Consider the following 23704-nt stretch of genomic DNA (forward strand, 5'->3'; position numbering starts at 1 on the left):
GCCTTAAGACACATTCTTCCTCGTCAAGTTTGCCAACTTACCGGAGCATCTACGATATAAAAAGGTTGTGTACCTATTATCTGGTAAAAAAAAAAAAAAAAAAAAAAAAACATCGGAGAAGTTAAATACGACGTAATATGACTTAATCGCCTAAATTCTTATAGACTTCAGTTGAGATTTTTCAACATCAAATTCAAGAAAGCACCTCAAGAAAACAATTTTACAGTGAATAGGCTTAGGCGAGTTATTCCATAAATTATAAAGTGAAATAGAATCAACTCTTGATCCTTGGCCGAAAATGCGGAAAAGATACGTTATTAAAAGCAAGAACTGAAATATAGTTCAGTTACTATCAATCACGAAATTTCAATGTCCAAGACGCTCCTCGCAGCCAAAATGGATTACATTATGGCAAAATTCGAGCAAGATTGACATGTTTGACATCGCTAACGATCTAAACATCCATTTACCCAGAACGGCCCCTACTACTAACAACTTGCTTTTCTTTCTGGACAATGTAATACAATGAACAATGCGTTTACGCTCTTTCTTTTCCTATCATCTGCATTTTCACAAGACAGCAAACCAATATTCACATTCTTTAAACAACACTTTCTCTAATGTCTTCGATAACTGAAGTACAAGATTCAACTTTGCGAGGAAGAAACGGGAAAAAATAATATTAATAAATAATCAATTATTGTGACTATTACTGATAGAGTTACAAGTAAGAATATTTTCAAGTGCACTTTTTCACACGTATGTTAGGATTACTTTAAATTTTATTTCCCCCTGCAAATTCACACATAATTACTAAGACTATATTTTTAACAAAGAATTACACAAATACATCTATAGCACATACTGGACATATTTTCAAAACTACATTAAAAATCAAATCAAATAGAATCCTCACTTACTCTTTCTCATTAGAAGGGTCCACTGGATCAATAGCGTTATTTCAGGTTTTGATAGGAGGAACAAAATTGTTCACTGACATAAGAGTTTCACGTTTTTCCATTAGAATATTAGTACACAATTTATTAAAAAGCATGTATTTCTCAAACTAAGTGCTAAGTGGGGTGCAATTTCCCCTACCCTTCCCACATGATGCCTCTGCAGTGAATCTGCAAACATTGAAGGCTAAAGCGGTAATCAAGGAAATGGGTAAATTTATCGTTTAATGGAATCTCGTGATTCTGTTCAGTGAAGAAAAACTTTACATGATATGTCGCAAAAGCAAAACGACTCCATATTTTCGGTCACAAAATTGCGGCAAAATACCTAGTCTTGCATTCAGGAATATACAGTAGTTTGTATACAAAAACGTGTATGTATTCACGACACTTTTTCTTTGTAGCAGTAATACAACCAGAGTTAAGTCTACATGTACAGAGATCAGAAGAAGGTTTTCAGAGAGAGAGAAGCAGGGAATCATTTGGGAAGGACAAGGAGGATAATTACCCTCCTGGGTTTGAGAATCACATGCTCTTCAATAAATTGTATACTAAAATACTAATTCAAAAGGTAAAACTCTTATGTTGATGGACTAACTTACTCCTACCTGGCAAAGTCTGAAATGACGCTACTGAAAAGAAATACTTAAAGATTTAAAAATAAACTAACAGGACTTAGTAAAATCAAATGAAAACCATATATTCTTAAATATCTCATCATATTTAATTCTCAAATGATAGTACATGAAATAAAAAAGAAATGACCAGTCTAGTCAATATTCCGTTTATAAACTGACAATGAGTTATTTCATGGAAGTCAAAAATTTGCTACGGATAATCCTTAGAAGTATCATGTTGCTGTATCTTCCCTCGCTTTCCGTGGAATGGATTCAATTTCTGGATTAATTCCAACAAAACACCTGAAATCAGAAACAAATATATTTCGAAACTAGAGAAAAATAGGCAAAACCTATTTTTATTTCTTTCAAGCTGTAAATTGACTTATGTAGCTCTGAGCGCAATATCATGCTTAATGGTGTTTCTCTTATGTCTCTCATATCATTACATTTTCCTTTCCTGTACGATTTTTTAAGACAAACTCTTCTCTGTTTCATAAACAATACTATGAATTATTTATATACCTTTGCATTAACTATTCTATAAATTTACTTAAGTTTTGATTAACACTAACCATTCTCATTTTGCACTATTTCACATCCGTGAAGCTGACATAAGAACTGTGGATTAAGATAAATAGAAGTCTCGAAAACAGGTTTGTATTTGTGAAAAACGATTAACAATTTCGCACCATAAAAGGTAATAAGAAATAGTGTATTATCATCAGTATTACAGATTTCACCTAATAGTGGTATCAAACACAAGAAGTGTGTTTTTCAGTTACAAAGGGAAACCATATGTGTCTGGGATACATAGATATGGACAACATTCATAATCGTACTAAATACACTGCTCCACAAAACTTAAGCAACCCGAGAGAACGTAGTATAAGCGACGTGTGGGTCCACTCAACACTGGTTAGTGGCATGCACATACACAGAGACGCGTCAGAGACACACAGGCAAGGCGAACACACGTTCTATTGCATAAGCAACACCGTTTCAAGCGCGGTGAACAAATTATGCCATGAGGCGTACACCACAGCCTAGTAGTGTCCGAGGCTCCAAGCATTGTGTTAGTGGTTCTTGTGTGGGGTACACACCTTGCAATGACTGATAGACGACATGTGAGTGACTTTGACCGCGGGCGAATAATTGGGCGGTTGGAATTGGGTCGATTGCAAGTGGAAGTGGCGCAGGAATTCAACGTGAACAAAAGCGTTGTGTCAAGGCTGTGGAGTCGCTTCCAAAATGGAGATGAAGTCAGTAGACGTCATGGAGGAGGCCGTCCGAAGAAGACGTCGGCCGTCGATGACGCATTTCTCACAATTTCTGCCAAACGTAACCGGCAAGAGTCACGCTCTCAACTGGCCAATGAGTTGTTTCAGGCTACATAACAACGCGTGAGTCGTGAAACTGTTCGTCGTCGGCTCAACAGAGCAGGACTCTATGCAGGAAGGCCTGTGCTGTGTGCGCCATTGAAAGTGGAGCACAAACGTGCGCGTTACACATGGTGTCAGGAACATGTTGCATGGGGGAACACCAGTGGGCGCGTGTCATGTTCTCCGGTGAGTCGAGATTCAGTTTGTCGTATGATTCTGGTCGGACTTTAGTGTGGAGAGAGCCAGGAACACGCTATCATTCAAACTTCATTGCTGAACGGCCTTCCTATGGCGGTGGTTCCATTATGGTTTGGGGTGGAATTATGCTGAATGGGAAAATGGACCTCCATATTGTGCAACATGGCACTTTAACAGCACAACGGTACCGGGATGAAATTCTGAATGCACATGTGCGCAATTTCCGCGGAGCATTTGGCCCAGACTTCCTGTTCATGGATGACAATGCCCGCCCACACCGTGCACATCTTGTTTCCGACTATTTGGAGAGCGAAGACATTACGCGTATTGCATAGCCTGCATATTCGCTGGACTTGAATCCCATCAAGCATGTGTTGGATGCTCTTGGACGGCGAATAGTGCAGTACAGTCCACCACCAGGCACTCTCCCTGACCTGGGAGCAGCTCTCCTGGAGGAGTGGCAACATCTGCCACAAGACTTGATCAACACTCTGATTTGCAGCATGGAGGCCATATGTCGTGCCTATAGCTGTTCGTGGTGGTCACATACGAGCATGGAGGCCATATTGACTGAATATGCCCTCGCACAATCCAGCTTCACATGTTGAGGTATTGTTGTGCTGAACTTTTTGGTTACTCTGTACATCCTAACTGTATTGTTCGTCTTCACTTGTGTTGCATTGTGCATCTAGACCGTCGGTTTCTTCATTATACTTGGTGCAGTGATGGTGTCGTTTTATTTTCTGCCACTTTCTTCGAGTTGCTTAAGTTTTGTGGAGCAGTGTATGTGAGAGAACCGAATGAGTAAAACTGTGCATTTCACGAACGTCCAACGTGGTGAGATGGTTGCATGCCACATCTAATGTGTAACTGGTTCAGGATACTTAAGCTCTTTAAAAAAAAAAAAAAAAAAAAACTCACTTAGGTTGTTGCAGTGAAGAGGAAAAGTGGTGCGACGTTCCTGAACACAAAAGCAGCGTGAACGACCTCGCATTTTGGCCTCCAGAACTGTAGAGCGTTTAAGTGGATTGTTCTGTGGAATTGCAATCATCTATCGCCACGCTCACAGTGTATCAGGTTCTATTCACCGTAAGTGTTCGGCACAAGAAGTGAAAACTTAGGTCTTATGGCCAAGTAGCTACCCATAAGTAATTTTACTCCGACAAATGTTGTGAAGCCACTTTACTTGGTGTATGGAGCGACGTCACTGGAACACGCAACAAGAGAGAATCGTTATTAACTTGAACTAATCTTGTATACGTCAGTCGTATAGTAACTGCCGAAATTTTCGATAGTAACTCCCGTCTTCATTAAAACACCAACCACTTAACAAAATTATAAATATGTCCGGAAATAAAGTTGTGTGAAAATAAACCTGTTTTGTACCATACAATCTTCAGACTTTAAAGTTTGTGCTCCAGATGACAGTTGATTATTTTAACTCGTTTGTTGTTCAAGTAGTCTTTGTCAAGATTCAAACTAGATTGTTCATTCTTGTACAAAACTATTCATAAACATTCCTCTTAATGAACAAATTTGTTCTGTGTAGCACTTTAATATCATTGACCTATGTTTGAACGCATGAAGATGTTGTGACAAGTCTGAAAGTACCTTATCATCCTCTTTATCGAATCTGGAATACTCTTTGACCTTAGTGGCTATAGGCTTTTCTGTCATATCTATGAAAAACTTTGTTAATACATGTACATTATGAATAATTGTTATCTGGAACTTCAACTATGAAGTGTATGGGTTGAATGGTACAATACAGGTTTATTTTCACATCACTTTAGTTCAATTTCGATGCATGGTTAAAAAAATGTGATTGGTTAGTTTGTAGTCTTCATTTCTTTAGGGTGTCGCGGCGGCTCAGTGGTAGAGCGTTCACATCTAGTGCATGGGGTCCTTGGATCGATTCCAGCTCGCGGAAAGTGAGCTTTGTGTTAAACAAACACCGAGTGGGTGGGTTTTCTCGAGATTCTCCTGTTTTCTCCCACTTTCTTCATTCCACAATTTCTTTCATTTCTCCTCATAACCGTCTTCTTTAGCCTAGCCGGCAAAACCACGGGATGTAAAACTCAAAGATTTCATTTCATTTACTTTTATTTATTTGTTGACTTCTTTGTTCAAATATCAGCAAACGACTTCGTTTTAAAAAACCTTTTATTTCATAAAATTATAGGCAGAAGTATCGAGAAATTATTGCATACGTATTTTGCAGAAGGTTCGCGTGCTGACTATTCAGCTAACCGGAAGCCCTGTCATATTTATTTCTTCTAATCTTAAAAATTTGATGTGGGATCTACTAATGTTAAGACATTGTTCTTATAAAAGCGAATCATCTCTCTACTGAATCAGGGTCAATTATATAAACGCACTAAGCAACGCTATACTGTAGAATCAAGATAGATGATAGTTAAAATTAACGGACTTTGATGCTTGCCTCATCTAATATTTCGGCACATATTAACTCTATCTTCAGCGAAAAGTTGTTTATAATGAAACCCTTGAATAAGTGAAAAAAAAAGTAAATCATTAATATATGGTATTGATGTGTGGTGTTTGGTGAGCAAAATAATTATATATATATATATATATATATATATATATATATATATATATATATATATATATATATATAAAAGAATGTAAGAAAATATCGCTACAGCATTAGGAATGATTTCAACTTACAGCGTACAGACCGTAATGAAGACAAGCGGATCATAATGTAGCAATTAGTAAACCGAGGTTTTATGTTGACGCACAGCAAAAGGTAACAACTGCCAAGTAGCCACACGATACCATTGTTTCATAATAAGGAAAAAAAAAAAAAGTTATCAAAGATGTAATTCAGTTCAGTATGAGCTGTAAATATTTTAAATAATGTATTCATTTTTATAGATAAATTGCCAATCTTTCCATATTATTTGAAATTTTCAGTCTTTCATGATTTTAAAAATTATTCCTTTATAAATACCTAAAGACAAGCATATTAAAAAAATCCCGTATTTCATAGAAAATTATACTCATAGAAAATTGTACACTACTCATAGAAAATTATTTGTTAAAGTTCAAGAGTTGTATTCAAAATGAACACTACCATGCAACCATTTAAACTTATATTAAGAATAAGGATTGAAGAGTAATATTTATTGATAAGTTGTGCCATGCAAAATTTATGAGACAACTGTACATCGGAACATTGAAAATAAGCATGAAACACTTTACGTTAAAGAGAGTTTAACTGTTGCTAAATAACAACGATAACTATAAAAAACAATAATTATTGTATAAAGCAAATGATGTTGGTATGTCTTAGCCAGTAACTCAATATGCTGATTAATATGCCCGATAAATTTCGAATGTTCAGCAAAGCAGTGTATTAAATTGAAAACTTCTTACCAAAAAAAAAAAAAGTATGTTTACAGGGCTACTGTAAAATTTGTAACCTTAATTCACCTGGCCTTACTCACCTTTTTTTCCTAGCAATCAACTGTTAGAGAAAGGCACGAAAGCGAAGTCATATTCCGATCTCCACTATTTTCATTAACTGGTTAAAATGTGTAACGAAGCATCCACAGAGGATTTCGAGTTAAGTGCGTGAGAGTAGGACCTGAAATATGAAAAATACGTAAATTTTCAAGGAAAGACATAGTATTTTTTTTAAATTCACGCTAGATAGTTTAATGTAATATTTTCAGACGTGAAAATCTGCGTGCTGTTGGTACTATTTTCAGCGGATGCATGCTGTCATGAGACATTAGGGTATAATGAGGAAATTCGTTCGGCGTATTCTAAGATGGCAACTCGGTGTTCAATTTCGATTTTGAGTGTTATAAGAATGTGTGTTGTGAAGAAAAGAGTTATTATATTTTGTGGACCGGTACGTATTATTGAAATTGAGCAGAAAATATGACCAATGTAGGAAAACATTGAAAATAAAGAAATGTAGAAACAGTTATACGTATATTCAAATGTGTTAATGATATGAGAGAAGTGAGCACATGAAAGGTTATCAGGGGAATTCAAGTCCTCTACCACAAACCAGTTAGTTGTTTATAGTTTCCTAAATGCAGTGTCGGCATTGTACAAATGGTAAAGGTAAGTAATCGTGTGTTAAGAAAACAACCAAATTTATCTAAGTGTTTTCAACGACATCCTTGTTTACGCGAATACCTACCATCGCTGACACGCCTGCTACCTACGCACGCACCCCTTGCTAGCACTCGGGCTGCCCTGTCTTGACTCTATTACATGGCATTCGTGCCTTTAATGGCCACCCAGCACAGGTTACTGCAGTTTTATAGCATATGTCCGGACGCAGTATTTACACACAAACGGTAAGATCCTCTTAAAGTGAATGCGCACCAAGAAACAATTTCTAAGGTAGTGACGGCGAATTTCTTGATAAATAATAAAATTTTAACGTTTATAGGCCTGAAAATACTGGATCTACTCTACGGCACAAAGGCCCAAATTTTTTTCTTGCACTTAAATTGACGGCACACATTACTACTTGCACTAGAACACTTCCGAACGTACTTTTCCTTATGTGATGTTGCATAATATGTGACTTGAACGTCAGTGCGTTATTTGTACACTGAACATGGGATCAAACTTTGGATGCAAAAAACCGAGGTGCTTCACCGGTCAAAACTTTACACAGAAGACGATAATAAAATACTAAAAGAAACTTGAACTCCAATCCGTAAAATATAAGCAATAAGAACCTTATAAATATACTTAAAATAATAGTAATAAATGTACTCACCTATAATGTAAATGAAGAAAACGTATGATCAACAGTCTCTAACGTTGGAATACACACAACAGAAACAATCCCATTACTGGCGAGATTTTTTTTTTTTTTTTTTTTGTCTTAAATGCTTCAGTTGCGGAAACAACTTTCATTTGTTATAAAAGTATCTTACGACAGTGTCTGCAACCACTAAATATAAGGCTAAAAATATTTAATAATTCTTCAAATTATTTTGCAATTAAACCAGAAGAAATAATGAAAAACATCTTTGAAAGTTATTTTCTTTCGTATAACTTAATACTCATTCTATTATTCGAAATATGATAACAACTTCAAGCAACTCGAAAGAACTTTTGTCAAATGCTGGATACACTGTTCAAAATTTACTGAAATTTCACCTGAAATGTCAATTCTGGTAAAAGACCTGTAAATTTTACGGTGAATTTTCTGCGAAACCACCTGAATTTTTAAGAGTGTATATGTAGCTATAAAAATGTAAAGGTTTCTTTTGTTCCTTTTTCTTTATAATAATTAATACAAGTTGCTTTGCGAAGTATTTTGATTCTTACTAATCATTAAAGGTTAAATATTCCTTCGTTTATAAATTTTAACTTATTATATTGTAACTTTAGGTTATATCAGGGCCGGCGCTAGAAGTTTTGCCGCCCTGGGCGGTACTTTCACATGCCGCCCCCTTACTCCGCAAACCTTATTTTTACAGAAACGTTCAAGTGTCATGAAAAGTACGATGCACCATCTAAAAACATGTATGAAATGGAAAAGTAAACAAAAATTTAACTACCTATCTCGAATGCTTACGTAATATTTAAACGACTCCATACATGAGACAATATTCAGTAAGCTTGATTTTGCTGTATATCGAGCATACAGAAAATAATTTTTAAAAAATATGCTTTAGTCACGATTAAGAATTTTAATTTTTTAAAGTTTATTTTATATCAAAAGGTGTTTCCAACAGAATATTTAGTGTGAAGATAATATAGTGAATCAGATATTGCGGCAAAACCAAGTGATTTGCCTAATCCATATATTATACTAAAACACAATATAGGTACATAACTTTAACATATCGTAATTGAATGAAACATTTTGCTTTATTATGAACAAATTCCTTTATCACATTCGTGTAATTCAATGTTTCAGCCTGGGGGCACGGTGGCTCTGTGGTAGAGCGTTCACCTCCAGTGCTTGGGGTCCCGGGTTCGATCCCAGCTTGCGTCGTGTGGACTTTGTGGTGGACAAACATCGTGCTCGAGGGTTTTCTCGGGGTTCTCCCGTTTCCTCCCACTATCTTCATTCCACCATTTCACTCATCTCTCATCATCACCGTCTCCTTTAGCCTAACCGGCATAACCGTGGGACGTAAAACAAAGATTTCATTTCATTTCATTTTCAATGTTTCAGCCAATTCGTATTCTATTGATATCATCGCTAAACCATTCAAGCGTCTTTCAGACATGGAAGAACGTAGTTAGTTTTTAATAAGCTTCGAAAAACTTCTTTCTCCACTTGCCACTGTTACCGGTAAGGTTAACAAAATCCTGACATTGGGAGCAAAGTCATGTTCCTTAATTAATTTTAAAGTGTTTTGGCGAACTTTTAGGCTTAATTAAAACAGATAACACGTTCAGTTCGTCTTTCAAATCAGAGGGGTTAATATCTTTCGAGTCTTCGTGTGTTAAAATGCTGGAGAGTTTAGTACACTTTTCAGACAAAAGTTCAGGTGGTGTATCTTTAAGATTAGTTATATTGTAAAGAAAATTGAAATATTCGCTGTGATGCTTAAGTTGCTCAAACCTTTCTCTTGAAGTTAACACAATCACGTCTAGAAATTTGTATCAAAAATCGATCTTGTATCTTATTTGTGGGTCGAAAATTATCACGAGATTACCAAATTTGATTCCAATTGTCATATTTTGTGCAGTTTTACCTGTGAGTACTGCTTCGTGTGAGAGAGGCAGAGTTAACAGAGTTATGACTGCCTACAAGAATTCACTGAAGACCGATACACTGGATGATTTGCCAACAGTTTCCATCAATGGCTCTTCATTTAAGGACTGATCCGAAAAATACAATCGACAATACTTAAGTACAGAGAGAGAGCATTACACATATGTAAAGTCTTAACGTAAGGTACTTTTAACATGTATATGAATTGTCCAATTCGAAATTGATTGTCCAGAATCTAACTGTCTGGTTTTGAATTTTTTTGTCCTGATGAAGCATTACATTTTGATAGTATTCTTTCCTTTTTCAAATTTTGCCGCTCATAGACTTGACGTTCTGGGCGGTGGCACGGCTCGACCCCACCTCGCGCTGGCCCTGGGTGATACTAATACACAACCGTTTGCATTCAACACGTCCCAAAATAAGTGTGACTCTACAATTTATTTACGTTCACAGTTCGCGTTGTAGACCTCAATGCAACTAGCAATTGAAGCGGGTAGAAGATAAAGGTGGTATGTAACAAATTATACATTTTAGAAAAATTGACTTTCACAACTATGTCTGTTAACATACACCCTTCATCGTTTACAAATCGATTCACTGGGACTCACTAAATCATGTGTTATGTAGCATGACTAACATATAACACGTGCATCAACCGCCAGAATTCAACGTTCAGAAAAATGTAACATAACACATTTATCCTCTAAGCCTTTCAATTCTTTTGAAGTGCATTTAGTCCCACGCTTTGGATCCTTATCAGATGGGAATAATAGGATACTTGAATTTAAAATTCTTTAAACATGAAAAAAAACAATGAAAGATATTTGATGCATCTAAAAGAAAAGTATATCAATATACGCAGAAGTGGGTCAAAAATGCGCTAAATTGAATTTTGTAGATAAAGGGACAAGAATCTTGTATATCTTTATTTAAGTCAATTTAAAAATTGTCTCCAACGTTCTATTTCAGAAGGGAAAGTGACAATTTAGGGCAGGCAATCCCAATAGTCCCTCCTTGACTATGAACTTGTCGCGGATAGAATATGCGTACTAAAATAATGGTTCTTATGTTCAAACTACACAATAAAGTTGATGTGTCATGTGCAACAGTACGGCCCGCGGACCATATTGCGACCGCGACCCTCAAAGGTTCTATCCGGCCCTCGATATAAATTTAACTGTCGAATTTAACTTCACTTCTGATAATCAATGCATCCCAGTTTGAACCAAATTATGAGAAACTTTCAGAAATTTATTCACAATTTCTTTCATCAGATTTTCCTTCATAATCTTTGAATCGTTAATAGGGCTTATAGTGTAGTCAAATTACTAAAAATAATTTCTGCTGAAAATTGGTACAGATGTTGGGAGTTCGGGAATTTCCTCCTGACCTTCGCCTACCATATTGAAAACTGGCTGCTGGAAGTGTCAAATGAACAATACACAGATAAAATAGCAATATCGTCGTTATACTTGAACATAAAAAGATAAATTTAATGTTGTTTCATAGAATGTAGGTAACACAATATCTTTATAGCGAAACAATATTTCAAAGAACGCATAATTTTAGAAATATTTAGCTCTAAATTCTAAAATTCCGTAAACTATCATCAAACTGATTTAAAATTTTATTGAATGGAAAAGTTGAGTGGCAGCAACGTCCTCTGATCTAACTTAGTTGAATTTTTATCTTTGAAGCACTTTAAAACTATTTTCTACCAGCGTAAAATTAATGAAATTTTCCACCTGAAAATGAGAAACATTACGACCTGTGAACAAATATCACCGACATGTTTCGCAGAATGCACAAGCATTCTGTCGCACGTTTGTGTGCATACAACAGAACGATGGACATGTTGAATGTGTCATGTGATTGTATTTGTCTTATGTGTTAGCTCTCTCTTTTCCTGGTTATTAAAGAATACGTAACGTGAGATGTTTTTTTTTTCAGTTTGTCTTTATCCTTCAATTCTAAACTTCCCACAGCACATTTCGCACATAACTAACCCTAAATCTATTCACAGCTTCAAAACCGTTGCAGATTTTGAAAAATAACCTTACCGTTGGATGACTCTACAAATGTGGATCTTGTTTAAAATGTCACACAATCGTGTTGCCATTTAAAATAAACAAGTTGATTCCAAAATGGCGGATGACAACTAGTGTTGTAAATAGAAAAAAACAGTTCGTATTTTTTCAGAAATTTACGTTTTTTTTTTAGAAAAAAAAACATTGCCTCTCGTTTTTTTTCTAAATTTAGTTTTTTTTTCAAATAGTCATTTGTAATGCATCTTACGTCAATTTAAGCAATTTAAGTATGAAATATTTTTATGTAGGTGTAATTACCGTAAAATGCAACATAAATTATACGCTAGAAACTGATACGCTACAAATATTTTACAATTTACATGAATATCATACCTATTAACAATTAGGGTTTCAGCAGTTTTCATCACTATCAACTAAGAAATAAAAGTTGAAATGAAATTTTGTTTTTTCGTGAAAGCAGGCCTTTAATAAGTACAAAAATAATGTCACGAACAGTATCCAATAACTTGTCTAAAGGTAAAAACTAATACTAATTTGCCTAATAGTATTTTTCTAAATGTCATATATAAATAATTTGTCGACTAGATATATATGATATGCAGAGCCGACTCTGCCATATATGCAACACGTGCATTTGCGTGGAGCGGCAAGCTTGGATGGTCCGGCAAAATCTGTCATAAGTATATTGTAATATCCTATGTGATGTGGTAAACAAGCAATTCCACATCAATGTTTACAAACAGCTCCACATAGTTCGGCAAGAGGATCTCCCACCAGAGGGACCTATAATCACATGCAGACGACGGCTTCTGGCCCCTCCCACGGAGCAGCCTGTCTGCGACCTTACGGTCAAAGACCACCTATTAACTCACCTTGATTCTAGAGAGATCAATTTGTATAGTATTTTGTGAAAATACTTTTATAGAGGAAACTTTTTATAATAAAAACTGGTAGTGGAGAGTCGATTCCGGACGCTCTTTTTATTAACTCCTCTACCCAAAGATCCTATATGAGACAAAGTTTTACAATATTATTTAAATTAAATATTTCTTGTTGGAAACAGACTTCATGAGGATGGTAGTTACATTTACTAAGCTAACCTTCTATTTGAATACTACATTCATAAATTAAGTTTAGGTTGCATTAGTTTAAGGCTACATGGACAATACTAAAACAAATGGCCGAATAAATCCGAGCACAAATTGCTTGATTGTTTCAAATGCAAGAATTCAATCCTCGAATAGTAGTGAATATCTGTTCCATGTAGTACGTTGTCACAGTTTTGATATGAAACTAGTCTTGTTTTTGTCAGAAACAAGTTCCTTATCATTGAAGATAGAAACAAGTTTTTTTTTTAATGTTAGAAGATATAGAAGAAAAATCAAGAAATAAAGATAAAAGGGCTAGTTGCACTGGAATTGCAAACTTATACATTGAGATTGAAGCTTGATAGTGAATTCTATAAAAAGGATTACCATCTTTCCTCTGCAGGTGTGTTTGCTTTATCTTTCACTAACATAATAGATTAATATTTAAAAAAATAAACAGACATGACGGGATTGCATTTTTAGTAAGTATTTAAGCCTTTCTGAGTGCTACTGCACTTACCCTCACCTTTGTTGTTCATGCTGGAGTAGCATACTTAAAATCATGACTTTTAAGATTTGTTCTTTCTGGAGAAAGGGGGAAGCGGCAAATTATGGCATTGCACGAGGCGACAAATTGACTAGGACCAGCCCTGATGATATGTATATAAAAGACATGAATATAGGATGACTCAATTTGAAGTAATGCAGGGTGTTTCAAAATTAATATTAGGGTTTTGAAACTTTGTAGTATCTATTACAATTAACTTACAATTATAAATATTATATCAAATGAAAGAGCAACTCAAACAGTTTTGTACTCACGCATGTACATGCATTGTTTCTTCTGTCTGCCGTTAGAAAGAGCAAGTAGCAAAGATGGAGACTAGAGAGCAGAAAGCTTTTTGTGTTTTAATAAAGACTGAATCTGTAGTTACAGTGCAACCGTTTGTGTGAAGAATATTAAGGAGACGCTTGCAACTACGTCTTTATCGTTTGCAGTTGCTACAGGTCTAAAGTCTACAGACTACGGTTTACGTGGCAATTTCGCAAGTGAAATATTCCTGCATAACAATGAAGATTTTCTGGATCGTGTCGTCTTCAGTGATAAATCGACCTTTCACCTAAGAGCTAATGTGTACACTCATAATGTTGCGAGCTCACTCGTGGCTAAGCGGTTAGCGTACGCGCCTTCGGCGTGGGAGACCCGGGTTCGATTCCCGGCGGGAGCTCATGTGGTTCGGATTCCACGTTAATCAGTAGGTCCACGTCTCATATAGCCTCGCTGCCGAACGGGACGCTAAACTAAAATCAACTCAACTCATAATGTTTGCATCTGGCCGTCAGCAAATCCTCAGGAGATAGTACAGTTGAAACGAGACTCCCCTAAATTGAATGTGTTTTGTGCCATATGGCAGAAACTTTATGGGCCTTTCTCGCCTATCGACTAGATGTGTGCCGTGTGACGAATGAATCTCACATCGAACACTTGTAGCAAAGACTGTTTGAGGTGCTCTTTTACTTGATGCATTGCTTATAATTGTACATAAAATGTAATAAGTACTACGAAGACTTAAAGCCCCAAAATTTATTTTGAAACACCCTGCATTTCTCACCAACAGTGTTGGAACTAAGATGTAAAAAGGAGAGAAAATTTTCCTTAAAGTTATTATTTACAACGATATTATTATTAGTCGAGACTATAACTACAAAACAACATGAGTTAGTAGTCAAAAAATGTAATCAAATGTATACTCGGTGGCCCAGGTGGCCAAAGTGGCACACACGGGTGTGTCACTTGTTTAATCCGCTCCTGTGTGGACACTAATTAAGATATCGGGATATTATTCTTGCAAAATATGGCTGGACTATAGTTTATCATATTAATTTCATTTTCTTCTGGTATCGAATTTCCTTTTCAAATTTCACCCCAGTCAAAAATTCGAGAATTTTCTAATTTCGAATTTCCTTTACTTCTTTTTTCCCTGTAGCTTCCTTAGTTGTAGAAAGACATACTTAAGACTTGCCAGGGAGATACCTCGGATGGATACCTAACTGTTGACATCAATTGGACGGGCCTGCGCGCAGTGTTGCCAATTAGGGAAATTTAAATTCCCCTATATTTGGGCAAAAAATTAGAAATTTTTGTTTATAAGTCGGTATTTATACGTCCGAGTGCAAGTCAACTTACAATAATCGAAAATTTGTCCTTACTTAACAAACGCAAGTACAGATCGTTACAATTGGGCAATTAGGGGGCGTACGTAAAATTCGTATTTAGGTTCTAACCCTTGATTTTTCTAGTTTTTGCCTACTTTTCTGTTTTCCGTAATATATTTTTGGTAAGTAGAAACTTTATTCCTCAAATATCGCCATCATACTTGTAGGATATATTAGTGGTGAACCAATGTTTAATTTAAGATAATTTGCGTCTGTCTGGTAGCAGTGTTGCCAGCTACAGAAAATTTTATTTCCTGATTTTAGGGGGAAATTTTGAAAAAATTATATGTTTTGTCTCTATTATTTACCTCTTGTTGGCTATATCGGAACAAACGTACCAGTATCTGGAAGTCTCGTCTTTGCTCTACACAACGCACTATAGAAAGTTTCAATAGGATAATTAGGGGAAGTACAGTTGAGGTTTACAGTAGACCTTGTTCTCTAATTGGAAAGATAACTGATTTTTTTAAAGATAGAATGAGATATTTTTTATTGACATGCTTACTTTATTAGATATCGTCACAATACTTGTTGGATATATTAGAGGAATACCAAAGCTTATTTTAAGATAGTTTGTGTGTGTCTGATGGTAGTTTTGCCAGCTACAGAAAATTTTAATTCCAGATTTTAGGGGCAAATTTGGGAAAAAAATCCCTTTTTATTTCTATTATTTCCTTCTTGTTGGCTACATTCGAACAAACGTACAAGTGTATAATAGCCTCATCCTTAGCCTACACAGCGCACCACAAAAAGATTCACTAGAATAATTAGGGGAAGTACAGTTGAGGTTTATAATAAACCATTTTCTGGAAATGGTAAGAAAATGGTGAATTTGTGAGGTAGAATGAGATTTTTTTTAATTTCATGCTTACTTTGTTATATATCGCCAAGATACTAGTAGGATATATTCTTGGAGTACTACGGTTTATTTTCAGATAGTTTTCGTCTGTCTGATGGCAGCGTTTCCAGCCAAAACAATTAATTCCCACTATTAGGTGAAAAATTCGAAAAAATTCCCTTTTCCCCTCTATCATTACCCTCTTACTGGCTACATTGCAACAAACGTATCACTACCTGAAAGCTTCCTCTTTTCCCTACAGAACGCACCATAAAAAGTTTCAATAGGATAATTAGAGAAGCTGTAGCCTTGGCATATTTGATTTTTGCTTCTGAGACCTAAAAAGTGTCAAAATTTCATGTGTATGACAGAATTTTTTTCCCCTCTTTGAATGGAAGCCAGCGACTTCTGGATTTCACTGTACCTTGTCAACACACCAAAGATTTGTTTAGGTGACTTGAACTCATATAGCAGCAGTGGTGCTAGATACAAAAAATTTTGAAATTCGGTTAGGGAATTTTTTGTAAATTTTCACCCCTACATTTCCCTCAATAATTTCCCACCCATTGGCAACAATGCAATGCAACTTACACCAAAAAGTACCCACTTCTATTTTCTAAAAAACAAAACCTTAACCATATCAATCAAATGAATAGTTTTTGAGCAATAAGTCACTAACTGAGAATGTAGGAAAACGCCTGGGTCCGAAAGGAATAATCGCACAATTTTGCTCGTATAGGTACAAAGAAACAAATGATTTGTAAGTTACGAGGGCTTCGACTCAAGTTCTGTTGATTATTTCAATAATCTGCAACATAAATCAATAAATAATAGTTGCCAGAAAAAAAACAGAATTCATCATTGAAAAAAACATGAAAAAGAACGATGTTTTTTATTGAAAAAAAACTTCACAGAAAAAAAACGTTTTTTTACAAGACTAATGACAACCTTAACCACTTCATAATGTTTTCCCCCTCCCACCCTGATCTCAATTGACTTCGGATGGACTATATTTACAATTTCACAGATATTTAGCGCGGTCCAGACTTTGTATTTCACTTTAAAATATCTTTCAATTACTTCGGACATTTCGACATTTTCCGATATGGCGAACAAAGGTCAGGTAGGATTGCAGGGGACTTTTAGTATATTGTTTAGAACATTATTCTCAATATCTATATGAATTTTCAGCTTGTTGCTACTTTGTTCCTTTCTTCAATAAAATTTGTGTTTCATTTTTCTGCACTATTACTATTACAAGAATTTAAAAATATATCATTGTTATTTCCAATAAATGACATTGACTCAAGTATATCCTCAAGTACACGCCCTCTGCTTAATCTTATAGACTGAAATAGTGTGACGTCACATCCGTCTCGTTGCCATGGTGATCATAGATTTATTTTCTAAACAACATGACCTAAGAAACTAAGTACAAAGCGAAACAGTAACGTGTTAACTTCCGGATTGCAAACATTAGAGTAAAAGCAACACTTGTATATGTTTTAAAATATTCAATGAATGAAACTACGAAAAAATAGAAAAAGCAAACAATTAGGTAAATAATCTGTTAAAATATGTTAAGCGTTGAAAGTGAAATGTTTCCCCTATATCGTGGATTTTGTGTAGCCTATTTATACATTTGGATGTTACGTTAAATGTCAATATACTTAGCTTATTTATTATTAGATATTAAATACAAATAATGTTAGAAAATTTTTATTTAGTACCATCAGCATCACACATTACATTACAAACGTTTAGGTCTACAGAAATAGTGTTTAAAACTTACTCTGAACCTTGCATAATTGGATGTTTTCTTGTTGTACTATCAGTATATATTTTTAAAGTAAGAAGGAAATACAAGGACAGATCCTATGCATGTTAACCGGTCAGAAATTGGTCCTGATTGAAAATTCTCAGAACAAATACGTTTGTTCTATTGTCACTGTGCCGACAGCTCATCAGTCTGTTCCATAGAGTTTTTACATTGGGTATAGTTGCTATTGTTCATTGTGCATTGCGTGGTAAGGGCGCTGTCATCACTTACGCAATTTCTATCTTGTCAGATTACCTAGAGATGTGGCCCCTGTAGAAAAAGGTTCGTTATGTGTTACTTCGTTATTTGCTAAATTTAATAGTAAATTTTCTAAATAGTGGACCCATATTCTTAATCTGTTTTTTTCCTGCCAACTTTACTTTGTACTCAAAATATTCCAAAATTATTATTAACTGCGTGTTCTTATTAACAGTATACTTCATAGTATTCCTATCGGTTCATGCATTTGTTTAGAAAAAAACATAACGATCACCATGGTAACGAAAAGAAAATGACGACATCACTATTCCAGTCTATTCACAAAAGTGTACCCTCTGCTTCAAAACGGATAGTACTTTCTACTTTTGTTTCGTTTATATTTATTTATTTATTTATTTATTTAATCGAGCCATGACTCCAAGGATAAAGGGACTATATCACCATTTTTCTCTTATATTCTTAGCAGGTGTTCAAATATGAGTCATGGAATTTTTTTTTGGCACGTCTTATATTTTATTGAAGGTTTTCATTATTGATGTTGATACCAGCTACTATTACTTGGATGTTATTATACAGGAAGAAACCAAAACAGAAAATTGTTAGTTTTAGGATGAGGGGATAGATCGATGCAACATGGCGCATTTTTGTTCTGAGAGGATATCCAAGCGTTTTGAAGATGGTTGTGATATTTCCATTGCTTAAAACCTTGTTCTCTGCTAACGAGAATCAAACTTGTTCGATATTTTTAAACTAAGGTATGAATATTTTCAATATCACACCAATGTTAAATGTAACTTTGAGCAATACAGAACCTATTAATTGGTTAAAAAAATCATATCTTAATGATTTTAGAGAGTTAAATTTGGGCACAGTTTTCTTACTTCTGGCACATCGGGCGCGACTTTTTCTATTCCTTCTCGGAATGAGTTGGTTCCTTCTCCATACCTACACTCATTTATATTATTAATGGTGATTTAAGTAAAGAGTGTTGTCAAGAAAATAACATGAAATGCTTTTACACCATACAAGAGTGATGTATCCTACATATTTTAATTGAATTAATTAATACATGAGTCTTACATTGTTCATTAAAAAATGCCTTCTATGTCTTTTATGACAGTTATAGATGATTACAAAACAGCGTATACCCTCTGAAAATTTTAGGACTACAGCACTGGTCAGAAGTACAAATCTATAATATGATCTGGTATTGATAATTATCTTACAAATAACAAATCTCGAGTTTCTTGCTATTTGACTGCACTTCTTCTGATGAAACATAGATACATTCTATGTCTGAATTACTATCAACACAAAACCTGAACATCTGTTCAGCTATTAAAATTGCGAATTTCATATCAATGCAACAACTTATAACTTGGAAACTACTCGAGTTTCAGAGATACAATTTTACCCACGTATTGCTGCGAAACTATCGTCTATTTTGTGCAAATGTTGGATTTTTTACTTGCGTCCTTCCTGAGATATTTGACTGTGAAAATACACGACTTTCGAAAATTCTGAATGTTTAAAAGTTTCCAAAATATCAAGTATGTGGTTCTCAAATCTGAAACTTGTTTGGGACGTTGTCTATTATCTATTCTCTATGTAGACAAAAAATTGAGGGTGAGTCTCATTTATATCGTTCCAAAACATTCCAAAACGGACATTTTAGGTTTCCAACATCAATGTTCAGAGCTTTTACCCCGACGTTCTAAAGTACTTCTCAATGTCCACAGAACATTCCATTGTCTTTCATATGGTCTTGGTTTGAACTCATTATCTTTAAAACCTAAAAAGTTACAGAGTTTAACGGAATCCTCTGAAAAGTGCAAAATCCGCACACACGCCTATACAAAATGGCCGCTACAAACAAACCTCCGCGGCCAAAAAAATAAATGAATACCCGTTTACAACTCCCTGAAAGTGGTACAATCTTAGGTAAAAAATAAATAAATGAATAAATACATTTTGTCAGCAACCTTTGACATGGAAATTGGTCGATTTTTTTTTTTTTTTTTTGCCCCACACACAGTGCGGTTCATAAGTACACGGACTATGACCATTGGAAGAAAAATCAGAAGAATGGTATCATTCTTTTCAGTTTGTTTGTTAAAAACAAGCTCTATTTGAAGCAATACACTGTTAAACATGTATTTCCAGCTTTTTCATGGCTTTGGAAAACTTATCTGAGGAATTCCTGTTCAGCTGGTTGATCACCGCTTCTTGAATCCCTTTGATGGTATCGAATTTTCACCCTTTATTTGCAACTTCAACTTAGGGAACAGAAAATAATTGACCGAGAATAGGTCTGAAAAGTAAAGGGGATGGTACAAGGTTACGATTAGTTTTTCAACCAGAAACTGTTTAATCGTTGTTACCGAATGAGCTGGGGCGTTGTTGTGAACGAGGAAAAGATTCCAAGTGCGGTACAAGGCAGAACGAACTCGACAAATGTGCGCTATTAGTCTACCAACGGAGGCTATGTTCTCATCGGTACAGGTTGTTTTGGGCCGACCACTGCACCTGTCGTCCTTCGATGATTCCCTACCCTTTGGAAACCGTTTGCGCTACACATAAACGGTTGTTTGACTTAATATTGCGTCACAATAAGGTTTCTGAATCATTTTAGCTTGTCTGTCGCAGAATTTAATCGCTACACGTTGTCCGTCCTTCTAACCCATTTCACACTTTGACGCATACTAACAAGAGTAATATGAATCACACGTCTTTCTTCTAAGGTACTGCAACTCCACTAACGTCAATTTGCACTCTTGTCAAGTAGTTCTGATAGTACGTACTTCAATCGTTGTCTTACAAATTGCGTCAGTAGGAAAGCGGTAAAGAAATCAGTACGAGAACTTATGCATTACACTATGTATAATCGTGGATTTTAAGCATCAAAAGATGTAATACACTGTTGTGCTTAAACTGAATTTGGCCTAATATTGTAAACCGCTCATCTCCAAGGAAGGAGGACATTAGGGTGGTCCATAATTTTTGATTTCCGAATTTCTTTGCTCCCAACCCCTAAACTGGTTCCATGTGGGACCAAATTAATCTGTGAAAAAATGGGCTCAATCGAAGAATATTTAACTGACCCCCAAGCGACCTAAACATCTGAATGTATTTACAATGTATAGTATATGGCAAAAGTTTGTAATAAACTCTTGTAACTTAAAAATGGCTGTGGAAAAGGAATCATATCTTGGATAGAGGTTGTAGAAGTAGATCCATACCTGATACTGAGTAGTGACCAAGATGAGGCATCTTTATGTCCACTATCTTGGATTCGGGCACAAAATTTTAAATAGAAATGACCTCGTGTGATATATATCATTTTGAGGTAGCTTTTGACGACAAAAGACGTCTGCCTTTATTTTCCACTTATCTCTGAACATGTAATAATTGTCAACTACGGAAAATAAAATCTCCGAAGTAATGAGACTTAATATTCTGTGAGTTTATATCTCTGTACGGGCTGCAGATTTATAAGATTGTTGAATAGTTTCCCTTATTTGAATTAAACCATAAAGTAAAGAAAGAAATGCACATGCCCATCTACTTGGAAAGTAAATGTGAACTTTCAACGTGGGTTGAATATATTGAAAAACATTGTGGTGGTGAATGATATTGCAGAGAGAGGTGTGAAACTGATACAAGAATACGGGAACATTTTAACAAAGGACGAAAAAGAGAAACAATACATATTGCAGATAGTCAGTGAACACAGAAAAAAGTATCCAGAAGCTACAAAAATTGGCTTAATGATGGAGTAGAATTTGGATAGTCATCCACAGCCTTCAGCTTTCTTTTATCATCATTTTAAACATTCATTATGTTGTTTATGTAATTTCATTTCATATAAATAATTTCAATATAGGCTGGTGTGTATTTCGACGGGACGTAATTATATAACAACATATATAATTATTTCCTTCTTACATGTATGTAATAGTTTATTAATATTTCAGTAACCTCTAAAGGAAAAATCAATATTGAAAGATAATAAACTATTATTTCAAAGCTAAAAAGAATTAAATGACCAGAGATAAGTTGAAAATATAGGAAGATATGTTTTTATAATAAAAGATTACTCAAAAACGATGTCACAAAACATAATTTCCATTTAAAATTTTGGGTCCGAATATAAAATTGCGGATTTCAAAATGGCCGCCATCATGCTATTTCTCAGGGTCAGATGTGGATTACTTCCAATCCCTGTATCCAAGATTTGGTCCCTTTCCCTTCAGCCGCTTTAAAGTAAGAAGGGTTTATTCCAGACTTTTCCTATATAAGATATTAACATATTGAATATGCATTCAAACTTTAGGTCGCTTGGGGGTCGGTTAAATATTCTTCGATTGAGCCCATTTTTTTCATGGATAAATTGGGTCCGACATGGAACCAATTTAGGGGTTGGGAGCAAAGAAATTCGAAAAAAAAAATCGCCATGTAATTAAGGATCACCCTAGAGGACATGTTGAGAATATTTGCAAAGTATAGAAATTTATTGTTTAAGAAAACCACGTAACACAATACAAGCCGTCAAGTATACTTATTTTGAAGTAGAGTTTCATCTATTCTACCATGGGTTCACCTAAACGTACCAACGTGTTGTAGATATCAATGGAGTTTTATGCTACTTATGTGTCGTACAATTGTAATATTCACTTTTGAGTTATAATATGACTACGTTGTTAAATTTAACATACAAGAAGATTTATTGATAATTCTAATTTTCACTTTTCAGATATATTATGACTACATTGTTAGACTTAAGCACGTTGAACTTACATCAGGAAGCTGTTCAACTACTGTGCAGCCAACAAATGCTACTGCGGCTTTTGGCCTTGGGCCAAGAAATAATTTTATATACGCTGGCATTGCAATTGATGATTTTGAGTAAGTAGTCTCATATCTGTTTAGTTTTATTTCTTTTTGCATTGTTTCTAAAACAAGTATAGTTGCCAAAGAGGATGAAAAGTAAATAAATAAGAATTTTCGCCATTGTAAGAGATTTTTTTCTACAGAAGGAAATCAGATTTAAGAAGGATATCGTTCTGTGCTTAAACTATTTCACTCATTTTCTCTCCGCATAAAGCTCCTTTGTTGTTATACAAACAAGACATATTTGTCAATACTGGCGCATATCGCTTTGAATAGCTACACTCTCAATATTTTCACAATTAAACAACTAGATAAGTAGAACACAAAGTCGGTTCTCTATAATTATATTTTCATATCTTATTTTGCAATAAAATAATTACTCATAATTCATCCCACTTCAGATTTTGATTTCTGAATAACTTTACACTTTTAACTTGTGTTGCCCATTAGAAGAGAAATACTTTTCCAAATTCAAAACAAGACGACGAGCATTACAATTATCATCTAGTTTCCGAGACAAGCCGAAAAATTTCAAAAGTCTAATGGGTAACATTAATTCACTCAAATCTCAAATACTATTTTAGAGTTACATTATTCACAGTACGAAAATTGAAAAAGTAATTAAACAATTACAATGAAAAGCATTTAGCAAAGTTTAAACATACGAAAGTCATTACACAATACACTCTCGTAATAAATATA

The 23704-nt window shown here is 35.0% G+C and overlaps 1 protein-coding gene and 1 long non-coding RNA gene across 2 annotated transcripts in view; one reads left to right on the plus strand and one right to left on the minus strand.

Annotated features, from left to right (window-relative positions):
- LOC145691904 (uncharacterized) overlaps positions 1-23704 on the plus strand; it is a 93654-nt gene that overhangs the window by 60650 nt on the left and 9300 nt on the right. The window contains exon 5 of the mRNA XM_081767210.1: positions 22866-23017. Coding sequence (XP_081623336.1) covers positions 22866-23017 — 152 coding nt within the window. The remainder of the gene's footprint in view (positions 1-22865; positions 23018-23704) is intronic.
- Positions 1659-8080, minus strand: LOC145691903 (uncharacterized). The gene is made up of 3 exons (XR_014132584.1): positions 7925-8080; positions 6627-6766; positions 1659-1876 (listed from the first exon to the last, which is right to left on the minus strand). It is a non-coding gene; the product is annotated as an uncharacterized LOC145691903 (long non-coding RNA).

Source organism: Thermobia domestica, chromosome 8, assembly GCF_964235325.1.
Source record: "Thermobia domestica chromosome 8, izTheDome1.hap1.1, whole genome shotgun sequence".
Lineage (NCBI taxonomy): Eukaryota > Metazoa > Arthropoda > Insecta > Zygentoma > Lepismatidae > Thermobia > Thermobia domestica.